Raw genomic sequence first — 17233 nt, forward strand, 5'->3', positions numbered from 1 at the left:
AAAAAAGACTGTAGTGACCATCCTTACACTCTGTTTTGTGTACATAACTGGTTATTTTCTTAGGATGAATTGTTGGTTCAAATTTCTGCACATTTTTGAGGCAGCTAATTTCTTTCTGGAGGACAGTTTAGCAGTTTGTATCAATTTGAATAATCATCAACATTATATGAGAATGCCTATTTACCTATATGTATGACCTTTTAAAATTTCATATATGAACTTTCTTCCTTGTTAAATGAAGTATGTACCATCAAAGGTATCTCTTAATTAAAAGTAGTGGCTCAACTAAGTAGTATTGGCCAAGTGTTGGATCTCAGTTTTTGAAGGAAGCTTCTCTTTGGTTTGTTTACTCATTGACTCAGAAAATATTTATTGAGAACTTAGTATATGCCAAGCACGGGGGCTATTTGAGACGTAGTACAAAGATCCCTGCCCTTAAAGCAGCTTATGTCCAAGTGAGGATAGAAGAGCCAGCACTGATATTCTGCTTAGCTTGCTGTGTCCCAGGCACAGCTGTAAGCAGATTTCCGCACTGATTGGTCCGCTCCTTTAGGGTTGAAGCGAGTCATCGGTGAGAGTCCTGCCTTTCTACTCAGAACCAGCATGGGCAGAACCTCACTCAGACTCTGTGATTCCCAGGGGAGAGGAGTGTGACTCTGAGGGGACCAGGAGCACGAGCGCCGCGTTAGGTGCTCTCCAGAAAGGTCTGGAGCCTGCTGGAGGGTTGATTTTCACAGACCGCTCACGCGGGTTGGCACGAATAGGAAAGGAAAGGCTGCCGCGCCTGGAAGGCAGCGTGGGCATCACGTTCGGGTGCAGGTGCCTGAGCAGCCGCCTGTGGGTGAGGTTGAGTCCCTCGCTGCCACTCGGTGGCTCTGTGACCTGGAGCAAGCTCCTTCGCCTCACTGCGTCTCTTCCCTCCTTTGTCAGAGGCCCCCAGTTCAGAGGGTTACGCTAGGGCATAAATGATTTCCTAGATGGAGAATGTTTAAAACATGCCGCCACATGGTGAGCATTCGGTAAAGAAATGTGCGCTGGCTTCTTCACTGCTGGTCCTCCTCTGGACTTCTGGTTCTTCAAAAGCGGTGTCTCTCCCCCGGGCCGTTTGGCCCTAGGGGACACTTAGCAGTGTCTGGAGACAACCCCGTGTGGAGCAGCGCTGGCATCTTGTGGGCAGAGGCCAGGGATGTTTCGAACATCCCACATCATACAGGACACGTCCCCACAGCAGAGAATTATCTGGCCCCAGATGTCAGCAGTGCGCAGGTAGAGAAACTCCAAGAGGAAGGAGTCACAGTGTGGGGCAAGGAGAAAGAAGATAAGCTGTAATACTAACTTCAGGCTAATCACAGTCTTATGGCACCTGCTCCATTATCTTGGTCAGCCTTGTAGAAAGAATTACAGTGTTTGATGAGTCCACAAAAAAACATTACTTTCTCTTAGAATGTCCATGTCCTTAGGAAATACATGCTGAAGTCAAGGTGAAATGTATTTTACTTTCAAGTGATTGAACAACAAAGAACAACAGAAAAGAATGTGTGTCTAGAGACAGAGATAAAACACATGTGGCCAGGACTTCCCTGGCACTCCAGTGGTTAAGGCGCCACGCTTCCACTGCAGGGGGTGCAGGTTTGATCCCTGGTCAGGGATCTAAGATCCCGCCTGTTGTGCGGCGCGGCCAAAAAGTTAAAAAAAAAGGCACATGTTGCCAAATGTTAACAGTTGGTGAGTCTAGGGGATTTGGGTGGTAATTTCAACTTCTGTAGGTTTGAAGCTTTTCAGAATAAAAATTAGGTTGGGGCAAGGAGCTGCCTTCCTTGCCAGTGTTCAGGATGGTATATATGGCAGTAGGTACTCAGGACGGAAAGGACTCAGCCAAGTCAGGTAGTGGCCGTTTCAGTTATTAAGACTTCTACTGGCTAAAGCCTTGTGATCTTTATTTCCCTTGATGCTTTAAGCTAAACTAGCTTTTGGTTTTTCATTACATCTGAATAACGTTTTTTCCTTCTATAAACGCAGTTATTTAATAGTGTCCGCACCTGGGGGAGTGGGATTATGGATGATTTTTATTTTCTTCTCTCTGTGTATCTATTTTCTAAATGTTCTGAAATAAATATATATTAGCTTTTATTAAAAGAAAAAAAACTTTTAAAGATAACATATTCTTTCCTTTTACACAAAATCCTATTTTTGTTGAAAACCTGTTTAATTTTATATAGATACTCATTTTTGCTGCCTCAAGCCTAATTGGGCTTATTTGCACAGAAAACATGATAGTGATGGATGGGTTTGCCTGCCTGCCTACCATCAGCAGAGTATGCCCGAAGAACAGATCGTTGATCCCAGTTGCGAGGGAGAAGTGGTTGATTTGTTCATCATCTTATTCCTTCCACACTTCACAGTCGGCTAGAGTAACGTCAGCAGTATGGCTTGTCAGCTAAGCAGGGCTCTTGCACTGTTTTCGTCGTGTGACTCACTAAAGCATAAATCTCACTGGGGGTCACAAATTTAAATGGAGACTGCTGTGTGTTTCTTTTAAAATATTTATTTCTCTAATTTCATATTTCTCTTAGTGCACCTGAAACCTGAAACTAATTTCAATAAAAAGACTATTTTCATTCAACACGAGTCACTAGAGACAGTATTGTTAGTATCATGGGTACTTATATACTTATTTTTTATGAAAGTTGAAATTCTTTAGAGGTAGTCATTTCTCCAATCCACAAGAAATCGTTAACCGTTACAGGTACAAAAGTACTGTGTATGTTTAAGCTACTCTGTTGGTTTGGATGACGAGTTAGAAATAGGACACAGAAGAGTGGACAGCACAGGTTGCACATAGCTCACGTTATGGGTGAGAGGACTGATGAGAGCTCATTTTTCCAGCCTACACCGTGCTGTTCTTTCCTACCTTTTCCTTTGGTTTTATGATTTTAGCAGGGAGTTGCCATAAAGAAGCTGTTTCGCATCTGCAGAGATTCCTGGCTTTGTGATTACTCTGTATGAGAGTAGAAAGTAGGCATGGGAGAGAAGTGGGGAATAGAAATTTAACTGTGCCATGGGAGCAGCTACAGGGGAGGTGGAGAAGGTAGAACCCCTCCCTCCTCTCATAACAAAAACAGCTGGTTATCAGTTGAGTGAATAAAAAAGCAGGATCACTTTTTGGGCCAATGAGTTTTTCTGGTAATTACTCAGTTTAGTCAACATTGTTGATGTTATATCACAACCCAGTCAAACAAAATGGAGTTGGGTGCCGGGCAGAGTACAGGTGCCAAGGGTCAGTTGACTGGACTGGACAGAGAATTACTTGATTTGTCATCATATTTGCCAGATTTGTAGTTTCAAGGTGAAGCTTTTCTGAGGTCACTATAGCTTTTACTTTGGTATGGTTCGTTTGGAACTATAATTGCAAAGATTCCCAGTGACCTAACTGCCACCTCCAGGGGACATTTACCTGGAGTCCTTACCCTAGTTGACTGCGGTTTTCTCTTAGCTTATATGATATGCATTCTTCTGGTTCAGCTTAATCTGGCCCAGTCCTTCTTCCCAGTACATAACTTCATTATCTCCTCTTTCGTTTTCCCCTTAAACGTTAATCATTAGGATCTGATACCCAGCCTTCTGTTTATTTTACTCATTCTTCCTAGACAGTTTCATCTATTACCACCTGTTTACTGCAGCCCAGATTTCTTATGAACTCCATACACACTTCAGCCACCTGCTGAACTCCTCCACTTGGGATGTCCCCTGGGCGTTCTATGGTGATAGCATCTCCAGCCCACCCATTCTCATCTCCTCTGGTATTTTCAGTCTTGGGTCATAGTATCTCCTTTTTCTCAGGCACCCAAACCAGAATCGTGGGCTTTAATCCTCAATTCTCATATCCAAGCACTCACTACGTCCTATCATTTCTTTCTCTGAAACTTATTTGGTATCAGTCCTTCCAAACTTTGTCACTATTAAAGTTTTAGAAGAAAGTAAAGTATCCCAAGGGGAAGAGGTCGTTGTTGCCAGGAGAAAGACACATGATTAACCCAAAGCAGCCTCACACAGTCGAGGGTCTAGGACTTAGCTTTTGGGTCCTAATGCTGACCTTGTGGAGTGTATAAACCAGAATGTCTATTGATTCATGTTTGATGGGTGTTAGCTCATTAGAGTGGTTTGAATTCTTGTGGCCACCAGCTAGGAACCTCCTTCCTGATATGACAAGGCACCTAAAAAACAATCTGAACCGTACTTGGTTCGGGCATTGAATTTGATTACAGCAATGGGAGGTGGTGGGTGTTTTTGAGAGCTGCCTCATTCAGGTAGGATGTGACCAGAGTGCTTTATATCTTCCAATTATTCTATCTCCCCTTAGACATTGCTACTTGTTGCCAAAATTCTCTCTTAGACCAGCTTTCCTATAGTGTTTTAAGGTATTGATTTTTACTAATTAAGCTTCAACCTTAGAGCTCTTCCCAGTTATTGGAAACATTGTTTCTTTTACTTGAAGAATTTAATTAGTTCAACTCAGAGGGCAGTTTCTTTAAATTTATTTATTTATTTATTTGAGATATAATTGACATACAACATTATATTAGCTTCAGGTATACAATAAAATGATTCAGTATATGTATTTGTTGCAAAATGATCAACACAAGTCTAGTTAATATCCATCACCAGACATAGTTACAAATTTTTCTTATGATGAGAACTTTTTAAGATCTCTCTTAGGGGCTTCCCTGATGGCGCAGTGGTTAAGAATCCGCCTGCCAGGGCTTCCCTGGTGGCGCAGTGGTTGAGAGTCCGCCTCCCGATGCAACGAGCGCAGGTTTGTGCCCCGGTCCGGGAGGATCCCGCGTGCCGCGGAGCGGCTGGGCCCGTGGGCCATGGCCGCTGAGCCTGCGCGTCCGGGGCCTGTGCTCCGCAGCGGGAGAGGTCACAGCGGTGAGAGGCCCGCGTACCACAAAAAAAAAAAAAAAGAATCCGCCTGCCAGTGCAGGGACATGGGTTCGAGCCCTGGTCCGGGAAGATCCCACATGCCGCGGAGCAGCTGAGCCCGCGAGCCACAACTACTGATCCTACATGCCACAACTACTGAAGCCCACGTGCCACAACTACTGAAGTGCGCGCGCCTAGAGCCCATGCTCCGCAACAAGAGAAGCCACTGCAATGAGAAGCCTGTGCACCGCAAAGAGTAGCCCCAGCTCGCCACAACTAGAGAAAGCCCACGTGCAGCAATGAAGACCCAGTGCAGCCAAAAATATATATATAAATAAATAAATTTATTAAAAAAGAAAAATCTACTCTTAGCAACTTTCAAATATACAATACAGTATTATTAACTATAGTCACCAGGCTGTACATTACATCCCCAAGACTTATTTTTTTGTAAGCAGAAGTTTGCACCTTTCGATCACCTTCACTCGTTTTAGCCACCTCCCACCACCCACCTCTAGCAACCACCCATCTGTTCTCTGTATCTATGAATTCAGTTCTTTTTGTTTATTTTAGATAAGTGAGATCCTTATGGTATTTGTCTTTTTCTGTCTGACTTATTTCACTTAGTGTAATGCCCTTGGGGTTCATTCGTGTTGTCACAAATGGCAAGATTTCATTCTTTTTAATGGCTAGTAATATTCCATTGTATATAGATACCATATTTTCTTTATCCATTCATTCACTGACGAACACTTAGGTTGCTTACATGTCTTGGCTATTGTAAATAATGCTGCAGGGAGCATGGGGGTGCATATATCTTTTCGAGTTAGTGTTTTCATTTCCTTTGGATGAGTACCCAGAAGTGGAATTGCTGGATCATATGCTAGTTCTATTTTTAATTTTTTGAGGAACCTCCAAACGTTTCTCTGTAGTGGCTGCCTCAGTTTACATTCTCATCAGCAGTGCACAAGGGTTCCGTTTTCTACACATCCTTGCCAACACTTGTTATTTCTTTTTTTCAGTACTAGCTGTTCTAACATATATGAGGCGATATCTCATTGTGGTTTTGATTTGCATTTCCCTTATGATTAGTGATGTTGAGCATCTTTGCATGTACCTGTTCACCACCCGTATGTCTTCTTTAGGGAAATGTCTATTCAGATACTCTGCCCATTTTTTAAAACTGGCTTCTTTGGCTTTTTGTTATTGAGTTGAGTTCTTTATATATTTTGGATATTAACTCTTTATCAGATACATGATTTTGCAAATATTTTCTCCCTTTCAGTAGGTTGCCTTTTCCTTTTGTTGATAGTTTCCCCTGCTGTGCAGAGCTTTTTAGTTTGCTATAGTACTACTTGTTTATTTTTGTTGCCTTTGCTTTTGGTATCAAATCCAAAAAATCATACCCCGAGACGGATGTCAAGTAGCTTACTGCTTATGTTTTCTTACAGGAGTTTCCTGGTGTCAGGTCTTATGTTCAAGTTTTTTTAACACATTTGAGTTGATTTTTGTGTATGGCATAAGTTAGTGGTCCAGTTTCGTTCATGTTAAGCACGTGGCTGTCCAGTTTTCCCAACACCATTTGTGGAAGAGACTGTCCTTTCCCTGTTGTATATTCTTGGCCCCTTTGTTGTGAATTAATTGACCACATATGCGTGGGTTTATGTCGGGGCTCTATTCTGTTCCACTGATCTATGTGTATGTTTTTTTGCCAACACCATATTGTTTTGATTACTGTAGCTTTGTAATATAGTTTGAAATCAGGAAGCATGATGCTTCCTACTTTGTTCTTCTCTCTCTAGGTTGCTTTGGCTATTTGGGATTTTTGATTCTATACAAATTTTAGGATTGTTTGTTCTATTTCTGTAAGAAATGCCATTGGTATTTTGATAGGGATTGCACTGAATCTGTAGATTGCTTTGTGTAATATGGACATTTTAACAAGTTTTAATTCTTCCAATCTATGATCATGGAATATCTTTCCATTTATTTGTGAATGGATAAAGAAGATGTGGCACATATATATAATGGAATATTACTCAGCCATAAAAAGAAACAAAATTGAGTTATTTTTAGTGAGGTGGATGGACCTAGAATCTGTCATACAGAGTGAAGTAAGTCAGAAAGAGAAAAACAAATACTGTATGCTAACTATATATATATATAGAATCTAAAAAAAAAAAAAGTTCTGAAGGACCTAGGGGCAGGACAGGAATAAAGATGCAGACGTAGAGAATGGACTTGAGGACACAGGGAGGGGGAAGGGTAAGCTGGGACGAAGTGAGAGAGTGGCATGGACTTATATATACTAACAAATGTAAAAATAAATAGCTCGTGGGAAGCAGCCGCATAGCACAGGGAGATCAGCTCGGTGCTTTGTGTCCACCTAGAGGGTGGGATAGGGAGGGTGGGAGGGAGACGCAAGAGGGAGGAGATAGGGTGATACATATATATATGTATAGCTAATTCACTTTGTTATAAAGCAGAAACTAACACACCATTGTAAAGCAATTATACTCCAATAAAGATGTTTAAAAATAAATAAAATAATTCTGAAAGAACATTCTTAGTATATAAAATATACAGTATTAATTTATTAAAGCTTACACAGATTAATAAGAAAAATATAACTCAGTAGCTAAATGGCAAAGAAGCATGACAAGGCAATTCCCAGAAGAGACTACAATTCATAAACATCATTAGAAATCAAAAGAAACACCAATTAAATGAGGAACCGTTTCTTTAAATCTACTAAATTAGCTTAACTTCTTTTACTAATATCCCATACTGGGAAGAGGACAATGCAACTGGTATTCTTATAAATTGCTAATGACCCTACAGGTAGAATTTGTTTTTGAAAAGCAGTTTGGCAGTGGGTACCAAAATCCAAAGTATCTCTATTCCTGTCCCAGTAATTTCACCTCTCGGAATTTATTTTAAATAAAAAACAAAGTATTGGGGAAAAATAAACATTTACACCAAAACACGCCTCACATTATTTTAGTAGCTATTTGGTAGTATCCAGATGTCCAACGGTAGGGAGATGTCTGAGTGAATCAGGATGCATTCACTCAGCAGTATGGCTACAAGTACTTGAAAAAGAGCAGTTGTAACAGCGGCAGTCGCATAAGGAAATGCCTTTGATGCAATGGGAAATGACAGCAGCATGTAAAACTGTCTATAAGGTCTTTGTAACTATTGTTTTAGACGTGCTCTAAGATATACACCAAAATGTTAGCATTGGCGTCTTAGCGCACAGTAAAAGTTTTAACCAATGTGTCTTAGAAAAAATAAACTCTTCTCTAGAAACTTACTTAAAATCTAAATGACAGCAATAAAGAAACCGACTCACTGTTCATCTTTCCACAAAAGAGCTTTGAAGGTACAATCGTGTGGGAGAGCCAAGACCTCCAAGGCCTTGTGTCAAGGAATCTCCACAAAGTGACAGTCAATGATGGGGGAGGAGTTCTCAGAGTCATCACAGTAAGTCATTCATTTTTAAAGGTTGTTTAGCACACCTTAGCATTTTTTAATATGTAAAAGTGTTTTTAAGTTTATTTTTACATCAACTCATATGGAACAATGAATCTTATGTATTTTAGAACATATACACTAGAAAATGTTGAGGCACCACATAGTAAAGATGAAAAACTCAAATGTTGTATGATTTTGTAACTTCAACCTTAGTAAATATATAGTTTTGCCTTAAGTCTAGTGCATTGTACAGAGTGCGATGTTTTATTTCTTCATAGTTTTTGTTAATGTTCTTTTAAGTTCACTTACACTATAGTATTCAGAATATTCACTATCTCACCTTGATAGTATGATGTCAGTTACAATACTATAGATAGAAGTATTAGAAAGTAAGGTTGAGTATTCACTTTCGTTTATGTTGGGATTTGTGACTTTGTTTTCATTTGCCAAATTTTTTTAAAATTTGAAACAGTTTGACAATAAATTTCTCAAAGTGTAGGATGAAAAAGAAGGTGTAGGCAAACTTAAAATGGTGAACTTTAAGTAAACAAGTGGTATATGTGCTGATGTCAGACAGAATTGTTCTCCTTGATGCTCTAATCTAATTAGGAAAGCACCTGGCATTTAAGGTCACAAGCTTGGTACATTCCATTAAATATTAACCTAATTCACATAAATTAATACCTGAATTTGAAATGAAAATCATGTGGTTTGTTATTACACGTTCAGAAAACATCTACTGCACACTGTGAGCCAGGCACAGTCATGGGCAAAACAGGCCCATTACTGGCCCACAGTGGAATTTATAGTCCAGTGAAGGGAAAAGACACTAGACAGACAGACCCCACAAATTCATGTGTAATTACAACCTTAGCCTTGTAGGCCATGTATCAGATTTCATTCTTGGTTATGAAAAGTCCTTTATTTAAGACACAGTGTTTTACGGATTTATAGTTTTTTTTCTTTCCTTATTTTCAAAGCAAGTGCCTTTAATATCTTGCCTCCTTTTCTGTGTATGAAACTTAAAAATATCCAAAACATGCCAGAATTCTATACTGCTCAGTTGGTTGCACAAAAGGAAATCAGTTTACTTCTGAAGTGAGGGCTAGATTTAAATGTAAAGACTCAAGTGATCTGCTCTGGGAGTGAATATGGTTGCGGAGGGCAGTGATGGCTTAAACACTCAGCTAACCTAAAAAAAAGATAACTTAGTAGCCTATTCTAAGAAACCCATGTAGAGCTGGAAGTTTTCCTAAGTCTCGCTGCCTTGCCAGCAAGTAATCATGTCGGAAAAAGTTTAAAGACAAAATAAAAGCCAAGCTGTGACCTTTCAGACAGAAGTTAATAAACATAAAGTACTGTTAAGTAAACAAGCCAAAACAGTATAGATTGTACAATTAAAAAAAGAGTGTGCAATCTTTTGTAGACGTACAAGGTTGGAATCTGTAGCGCTCACCTTTAGAGATTTCCTCCACATTCAGCTACAAACCATATTCTGAATTGAATGGCAGTTTTCCCACAACCACTGCAGAACACTGTCTCTCTACTGGCCTTATTAAAACATTGCTTTGTACAGGGACAGCTCTGCTAGAAGGATCTGTTCAAAGAGGACTACCCAGGCAGTAAGCCCTCTTGACCACCCGTCAAGAAGAAACGCTGTAAACATGCTGAGGCGTGGCTGTGACAATCCCATCCAGCCCGCAGCAGCTGGATCGCTGGTAGGGTGTTAAGTTGGGGTGGAACACATAGAGGTGAGGCCCCTCACTTTGAGTAAGGGCCTGGGGTAACCTGTGAGGTAAAAGAGGTAAATCTCGTAATAACCAAAGATGCCCCACACCTTAGCGGTAGAGGGGGCTGTTGTTGGCTGTTGGTGCAGTGGGCACCTTCAGCATCAGTCATCAGTACGGCTCGGGCTGAACTGTGTGCTTAGAGGGCTTGTCTCTGCGTGGTAGCTGTCACTTTGAAATGTGCTTGGGTGTATTTGAACTCATGGGCATTTTCAATCTCCACGAAATCAGAGGTGGTTATAATTTTTTTTTAAGTGGTGGAGTTCGGATGTAAAAGAAAATTGGTCTTGGTAATAGTGTTGGTAGCAAGTTCAAGAATACGTGATTCTGTGTAGGCTGGAATTCTCAACACTAATCCGTAGATTACTGTGTGTACCTGATCTTGGACTAGACGACAAAACTAGAATGCTGATGTCATCCTGACAGCGTAAGTCTAGTGCATCAGCATCTTAGATGGATTTATGTGCTGTGGCGTCACATTATGAATTGTGCCAAATCAGTTTTCAAATATAAGAAATGTGTTCTTAGTAATAAAACACCAAGCACTTCTATTCTGGTTTCTTTCAGGCTGGGGAGGGTGCCTTGCCTCATGAATTCATGGAAGGTGTGGAGGGAGTTGCAGGTGGCTTTATTTATACTATTCAGGGTAAGTCAACTGGTTAAAAGTTGAAAAACATACTGAATCTCGCCTACCTCATCTTCATACTTTTGACATCAAAGGTAATCTTTTCTTTTTTTTTGGTCATTAAAAATAGTAGCTCTATTGCTACATAATTCACATACCATATACTTTACCCTTTTAAAGTATTTGATTCAATGGCTTTCAATGTATTCAGAGCTCTGCAGCCCTCTCCACCACCCCAAAAAGAAGTGGCTGTTTGTTTTCTTGAGTGACGCTCCTGAAAACATCCACATCAATGAATTCCTGGATCAGCGATCTCTAAGAAAAGCTACTGTTGATGCGGTTGCTCTTGGTCACGTGTCCTGATCACCACCTATGGAACAAAGGTGCCTAGTAGTGCACCATCTGGCTTCTCAAAGCTCTGCAGATCATGGATTCCTATAAAAGAATTAGGACACAGCTTCCCTGAAGGCACACAGTGACTTGGGGAAAGCAGAGGCCGTATTCTGAGAGGCAGGTCTTCAGGGGTCTCCCTATTTTAATAGTGCAGGGTTGAGGATGGGGCACACCCTCTGTTTGAGGCCACTACAGGTAGTCTGAAGATGTGAATGGGCTGTGGCTTTTTTCAATTTCTAGCATCTTTATTTATACAGTATTTCCTCATAGAAGTATTTCTAACATCACCTCTAAGGGTAGGCTGGAATAGGTACAGGTTTTACCCACAAACCTGCCATTAAAAATAGAGATTTAAAATTTATGGATCCTTAATTTTAGTCCAGAGGTTTTTCATAAAACTGTGAGACCACTCTGCTAGGGAAGGTATGGACTCAGCTCACAGGGGCTAATGGCTCAGCCCTGGGGAGGACTCAGATCGGGAGGTCAGGCCAGTTTCGTAAAACAGCTCACACTGGGGGGCCGGGTACAGATGTTACACACCATCTGACTTCATGTCTAGCGACTTCCTTTCTTTCGCCAGTTAACTCATGTATGTACCATCAAGAGCCTTTAAAAACTTGAGGGGCCCTTGAGACTGGCACTAAACTGTTCTACAAGGAGCAACTACTGTACCCTAAACAACTGTTTGTCTTAAGTTTTCTCTCACTGAGGCTAAAGGATTAAGGTCTGGGTGAGGAAAACTCCTTTCAAACAAGAGAGAAATAACTCAAGTGTTAGGCTAAAGGAATTAAATGAATAGATTTTTCTTCTCCTGTACTGGATATATCTGAAAATCTGACTACAGCTTTTTAAAATCTGAGGATCTACGTGCTATTCAGAAGAGTCACATGGTACACAAATTCTCAAATTTTGTTGGGCATTAGCATCTCTGGCTGGGCCCTACCTCAAGCCTACAGAGTTAAAAATCTTCAGGATTGGAGCTCAGATACCTGTATTTTAATAAGCTCCCTAGATGGGTTTGATGCCTCCAAAGTTTGAGAGGCCATAAACCACATGATTCTTGTAAATGGCACCTAGACAGACGATCAGATTTAAAACACACACAGAGGGACTTCCCTGGTGGTGCAGTGGTTAAGAATTCGCCTGCCAGCAGAGGGGACATGGGTTCGAGTCCTGGTCCGGGAAGATCCCACATGCTGCAGAGCAACTAAGCCCGTGAGCCACAACTAGTGAGCCTGCGCTCTACAGCCCATGAGCCACAACTACTGAGCCCACGCGCCTAGAGCCCGTGCTCTGCAACAAGAGAGGCCACCACAGTGAGAAGCCCACGCACTGCAACGAAGAGTAGCCCCCGCTCGCCGCAACTAGAGAAAGTCCATGTGCAGCAACAAAGACCCATCGCAGCCAAAAAAAACCCAACACGCCCACAGATCTATTACTTTATACTCGTGTTTTTCAGATATATGCAGAATAAACCAACACGTACAATTTGTTAATGAAAAAGCCTGTATTTCTGCTCGTATCTTGTTATCATCCATTACTATTGCTGCAATTTTTATAACACTTTCACTTTCGTTCAAGTGTTAAATCGTGTATATTTATCCTTATCGTTAAAGTGAAAGGACGTTAGAGGAGAGTGTAAAAGTTGAAAGGGACCCGAGGTTATTTAGGCCTGTGTTTTTCAAAGGGTTGTTTGTGGTCCACCTGCATCAAAGTTACAGGAAGTCACAGGTTAGAAATACAGATTCCTGGGCTCTACCCAAGACCTGCTGGATTTTTAGGCTTGGGGCCTAGGAATCTGTATTTCGGTAAGCAATCCTGAGAACCACAGACGTAGTCCAGCTCCTCCTTTTACAGATGAGAATGCTGAGGCCCAGAAACGTGTGACTCGTCCATTACCTCACCAACAGTGGCAGAGGTAGAAATCAGACACAGGCCCTCAGCCCCCATGCCCAGTCTTGTTGTTCGCAGTCACAGAGCGGAGGGCTGGATTACGTCTCGGTTTCTCTCCCCGACCCCTCAGCCACTCACTTGTTTAGTTTTCAGAAATTTTCTAATTTGAGACAGCTGAGAAAATCCTGCGCTAGTGATAGGATTGCTGCCTTATTTGAGGACAGTCCTGCACAGATGTGACAAACGATCCATTAGCTTGTAAGGTGGTAATTAAAATGTCTTTTAAGCACATTGGTCATAAGTTTTATTATAAAATATCATAAACCAAAAATAGTGCTATAAGAAACACCCATGTACTTGTTGCTCAGAATTAACAGATGTTTGTATTTTGTCACATTTGCTTCCTTTCTTTGTTTTCAGAGAAATAAGGCATTATAGATACAGTTGAAGCCTCTTCTCTCCCAGTACTTCCTACCCCGTTCCTCTCCCTTCCCCTTGGACAGGAGACCACTGTCCTGAAACTCATGTGTACCCTTCCCATTCTTATTTTTCTATTTTCTACTACATGCATGTGTATACAACTTTTAATAACATACAGTTTTGATTAAAGTATTTTATAATTTATACCTGTGGTATCACATTGTATATATCAATTGGCAAGATACTTTTTCTCAGCATTATTTTTTAGTGCCATTCCTCTCAACATCCAAGATCAGGTTAATTTTTTTTAAATTTATTTTACTGAAGTATAGTTGATTTACAATGTTGTTACTTTCTGCTGTACAGCAAACCAATTCAGTTATATATATATATATATATACACACACACACACACATTCTTTTTCCCATTCCTTTCCATAATGGTTCATCACAGGATACTGAATATAGTTCCCTGTGCGCTACAGTAGGACCTTGTTATTTATCCATCCTATAGATAATAGTTCACGTCTGCTAATCCCAAACTCTCAATCCATCCCCTCTTCCCCACCCCGCCAGCCCTGGCAACCACAAGTCTGTTTGTTCTGTGTCTGTGAATCTGTTTCCGTTCTGTAGATGAGTTCATTTGTGTCATATTTTAGATTCCACATATAAGTGATATCATATGATATTTGTCTCTTTCTGATTTACTTAATATGATAATCTCTAGTTCCATCCATGTTGCTGCAAATGGCATTTCATTCTTTTTTATGGCTAATATTCCTGTGTGTGTGTGTGTGTATACGTGTATACACCCCCCCATCTTTATCCATTCATCTGTTGATGGACATTTAGGTCGTTTCCACGTCTTGGCTGTTGTAAATAGTGCTGCTATGCAGGTTAATTTTTTTAACTGCTGTATTCCATTATGTGAACATACCACAGTTTAACCATTCTCCTATTGGTGGGTATTTAGGCTGGTTCCATTTTTTCACTGTCACAATGCTGCCATAAATACCCTTGTGAGTGTGTAAAATAGTGTCTCTGGGGATATATCTACAAGTGGACTTGGCGAGTCAAACAGTGCACACATCTTCAGCCTAACTAGGTATTGCTGAGTTGCTCCCCACAGTGAGTGTAGCCCTTTATTCTCCCACCAGCAATGTGTGGGCGTTCACATTTCCCTACTTCAGAGTTCCTAACTGTGTTGTTAGGTTACCTTGGGAGGAGGGTTAATGCAATAACGTTACAAGTTCTGGCTCTTAAGTTTGCAATAGCCTTTTCCTTCAGCTCTCTTTTCCTTCTTAGAAGGTGATGCTCTCTTAAAAAATCTTCATTCTCGCCCTCGAAGACTTCTTGATCATATAAGTAATCTCCACGAGGAGGATGCCTTACTGGAGGAGGAAAGCAGCCTCTATGATGATATTGTGTTTGTGGATGTTGTTGACACTTACCGAAACGTTCCTGCAAAATTATTGAACTTCTATAAATGGTAGGTTATAAAAATGTTGGGTAGGTATTGTTTTATTTTTCTTTTGATGTAGAAACAATTTATCAACATCAAATCACTGAGATTTTTTAGAAAACACAGAAACCTAAGAGCACTGTGCACCTGGGATGTGATCTATTGTATCCTGGTTCTTTGTGAGGACTGATCTTCTAAAATGCTGCCGCTTTACTATTTCGATGAGCTGATACATAATGTGAACACTATTAATGTATCAAAAACAAACAAGGCAAAAGTTGATTCACTTTGAGTCATTCCTACTGGCATAGTTGTCTTGAGCCAACATTAGGTGAAAATCAGTGAGTTTGAAAATGGCCTATCTTCAGGCATTTTCATACCCACCCACCTATATCCCCCATTTACACCCAGGTTCCTGATCTGAATTCCATTCAGCTGAACATCCACATTATATTTCCGTTCTCTCCTCCAACCCATTTAAGAGCTATCTGCCCTAATTCCAGAAGCTTTAATAAGACGAAATTCAGCAACCCTTATAGTCTACCGTATTGTTAACTTCCCAGACCCTCCAGTACTTCTTGGATCTTGGTTGTAACTCCTACTTTTATTATAATAACACCACCAATAATAATATGCTATAACAGTGACTCTTCTTAATTGAATACATGTAGTTGTTAATATTATTAAGTTACTCTAGGGTCCCATAACTTGCTGTGAGCCCCCTGATACTGTCTACCCTGACTGTAGAACTGAAACCTTCTCTCTCTCTCTTTCTGTCTAGACCAAACCCATAAAGTATATTCACGTCTTTGTCTTTTTCTTTTTTAAAACTTTATCAGGGAACTTGTTGCTTGGTGAGCCCCAGAGTCTGTCCTTTCTTTTCTTCTCTGTTTTGCCCTGAGCAGAATGGGAAATCATCAAGTCCTTTATGGATATAGTTCCCTGGTCCTGAGGGGTAGACAGTTGAATTTATGGGTGGTAGTTTCATAGCTGGGGCAAGTCAGTGTAATTCTGGAGTCATCTTGTGGGTAGAGGTCAGATATAAATGTGAGCTGGAAATGTGGGTATGCCTAGAATACCAGGATTAAGTTTGACAGCTGTAGTAAGAGAAAGAGCCTTCTTTTAGCTCAAGGTCCCCAATGGGATTCCTGTTACGGGTTGGCCAAGGCAAGGGCGAGGCTGTAAAGAGGTGGAGTGGGAATGGGGGTCCAGGCAGTGGGAGATCAGGACTTCTGAGTTCTAGGGCTTTCTATAGGGAGCTGACTCCCAGTTGTGGAAGTTCAATTTGGTCTAATTACTACCTCCAGTTTAAGTTTTGTCTCTTCTACTACTTGCGTATCCCTGTGATCTTGGCCTCTCTCCGTAGTCTCTCTGCCACTGTCTGTTCTGGGCCATCATGTGCACCTGGAACGCTGCGGTGACCTTCTGACAGGCTGTACGTCCGGACCTGCTTCCTAGTAGCCCATCCCCCCATCTACCCTCCACATCGTAAATGACATCTTTATTTTTCATTCATCTTTATTCAGGTGATCCATCAGTGACCTCAGTGTCCTTTATCACCAAAGTTTATTTCTAATTAGCAAATATTATGTGTGGCCTATGCTATTAACTAGAAATGAACTTTAGAAACGTAGGGTTATGCTTTTTGTTGTGGACCCATTGTTAAATTCACCATTCTGTGGCCTAATGAAACTTTCTCCAGATTTCTTTAATTCAAATTTCTGTCTTCTGACTGGTTCCCTCGCAAGACTCTGGGTAAAAGAGGTACAGGGATTGGCAGTGTGACATCAAAGAGTCAATGTTTTTTCTAGTTGCCATTATATATTTTTTTAATGTCTAGGTAAATGAAATCACCCTCTTGTGCCTTCCAGAAGGTCATTTGTAATAGCTGAATTACTGGAAATCGTTTCCAAGGGAAAATGTACTTCAGTGTTATAACTTAGCTTTTTAAACACTGTAAAATACCTGAGTGTACTGTCAGTAGCAGCATGGAACACATTCTGTTGTACGACGGCGTTCTGTGTGAGAGGCCAGGTATGGCATCTATCCCCTCGTCTGCGTGGCCCTCTCATTAAGAACACAAGGGGCAAGGTTCAGATGCTTATTAATAGGTATGCTGGCCTGACCTGGGCAAGGCCTGAGAAGCGTTTGTTTGATTATATATTCTACTTAAGCCAGATCTTTTTTTCATTGTATTCTTTCTTCTTCCTTTATACCTTTTAAAATTGGCGTGGCACCTCTCTGTTATACCCCTTT

General features: G+C 40.9%; 1 protein-coding gene across 2 annotated transcripts in view; it reads left to right on the forward strand.

Annotated features, from left to right (window-relative positions):
- B3GALNT2 (beta-1,3-N-acetylgalactosaminyltransferase 2) overlaps positions 1–17233 on the forward strand; it is a 58411-nt gene that overhangs the window by 35474 nt on the left and 5704 nt on the right. For both annotated transcript variants that reach the window (XM_060035032.1, XM_060035033.1), the window contains exons 6-8: positions 8296–8406; positions 10752–10830; positions 14821–15004. In XM_060035032.1, coding sequence (XP_059891015.1) covers positions 8296–8406; positions 10752–10830; positions 14821–15004 — 374 coding nt within the window. The remainder of the gene's footprint in view (positions 1–8295; positions 8407–10751; positions 10831–14820; positions 15005–17233) is intronic.

This window comes from Delphinus delphis, chromosome 16 (assembly GCF_949987515.2).
Source record: "Delphinus delphis chromosome 16, mDelDel1.2, whole genome shotgun sequence".
Taxonomy (NCBI): domain Eukaryota; kingdom Metazoa; phylum Chordata; class Mammalia; order Artiodactyla; family Delphinidae; genus Delphinus; species Delphinus delphis.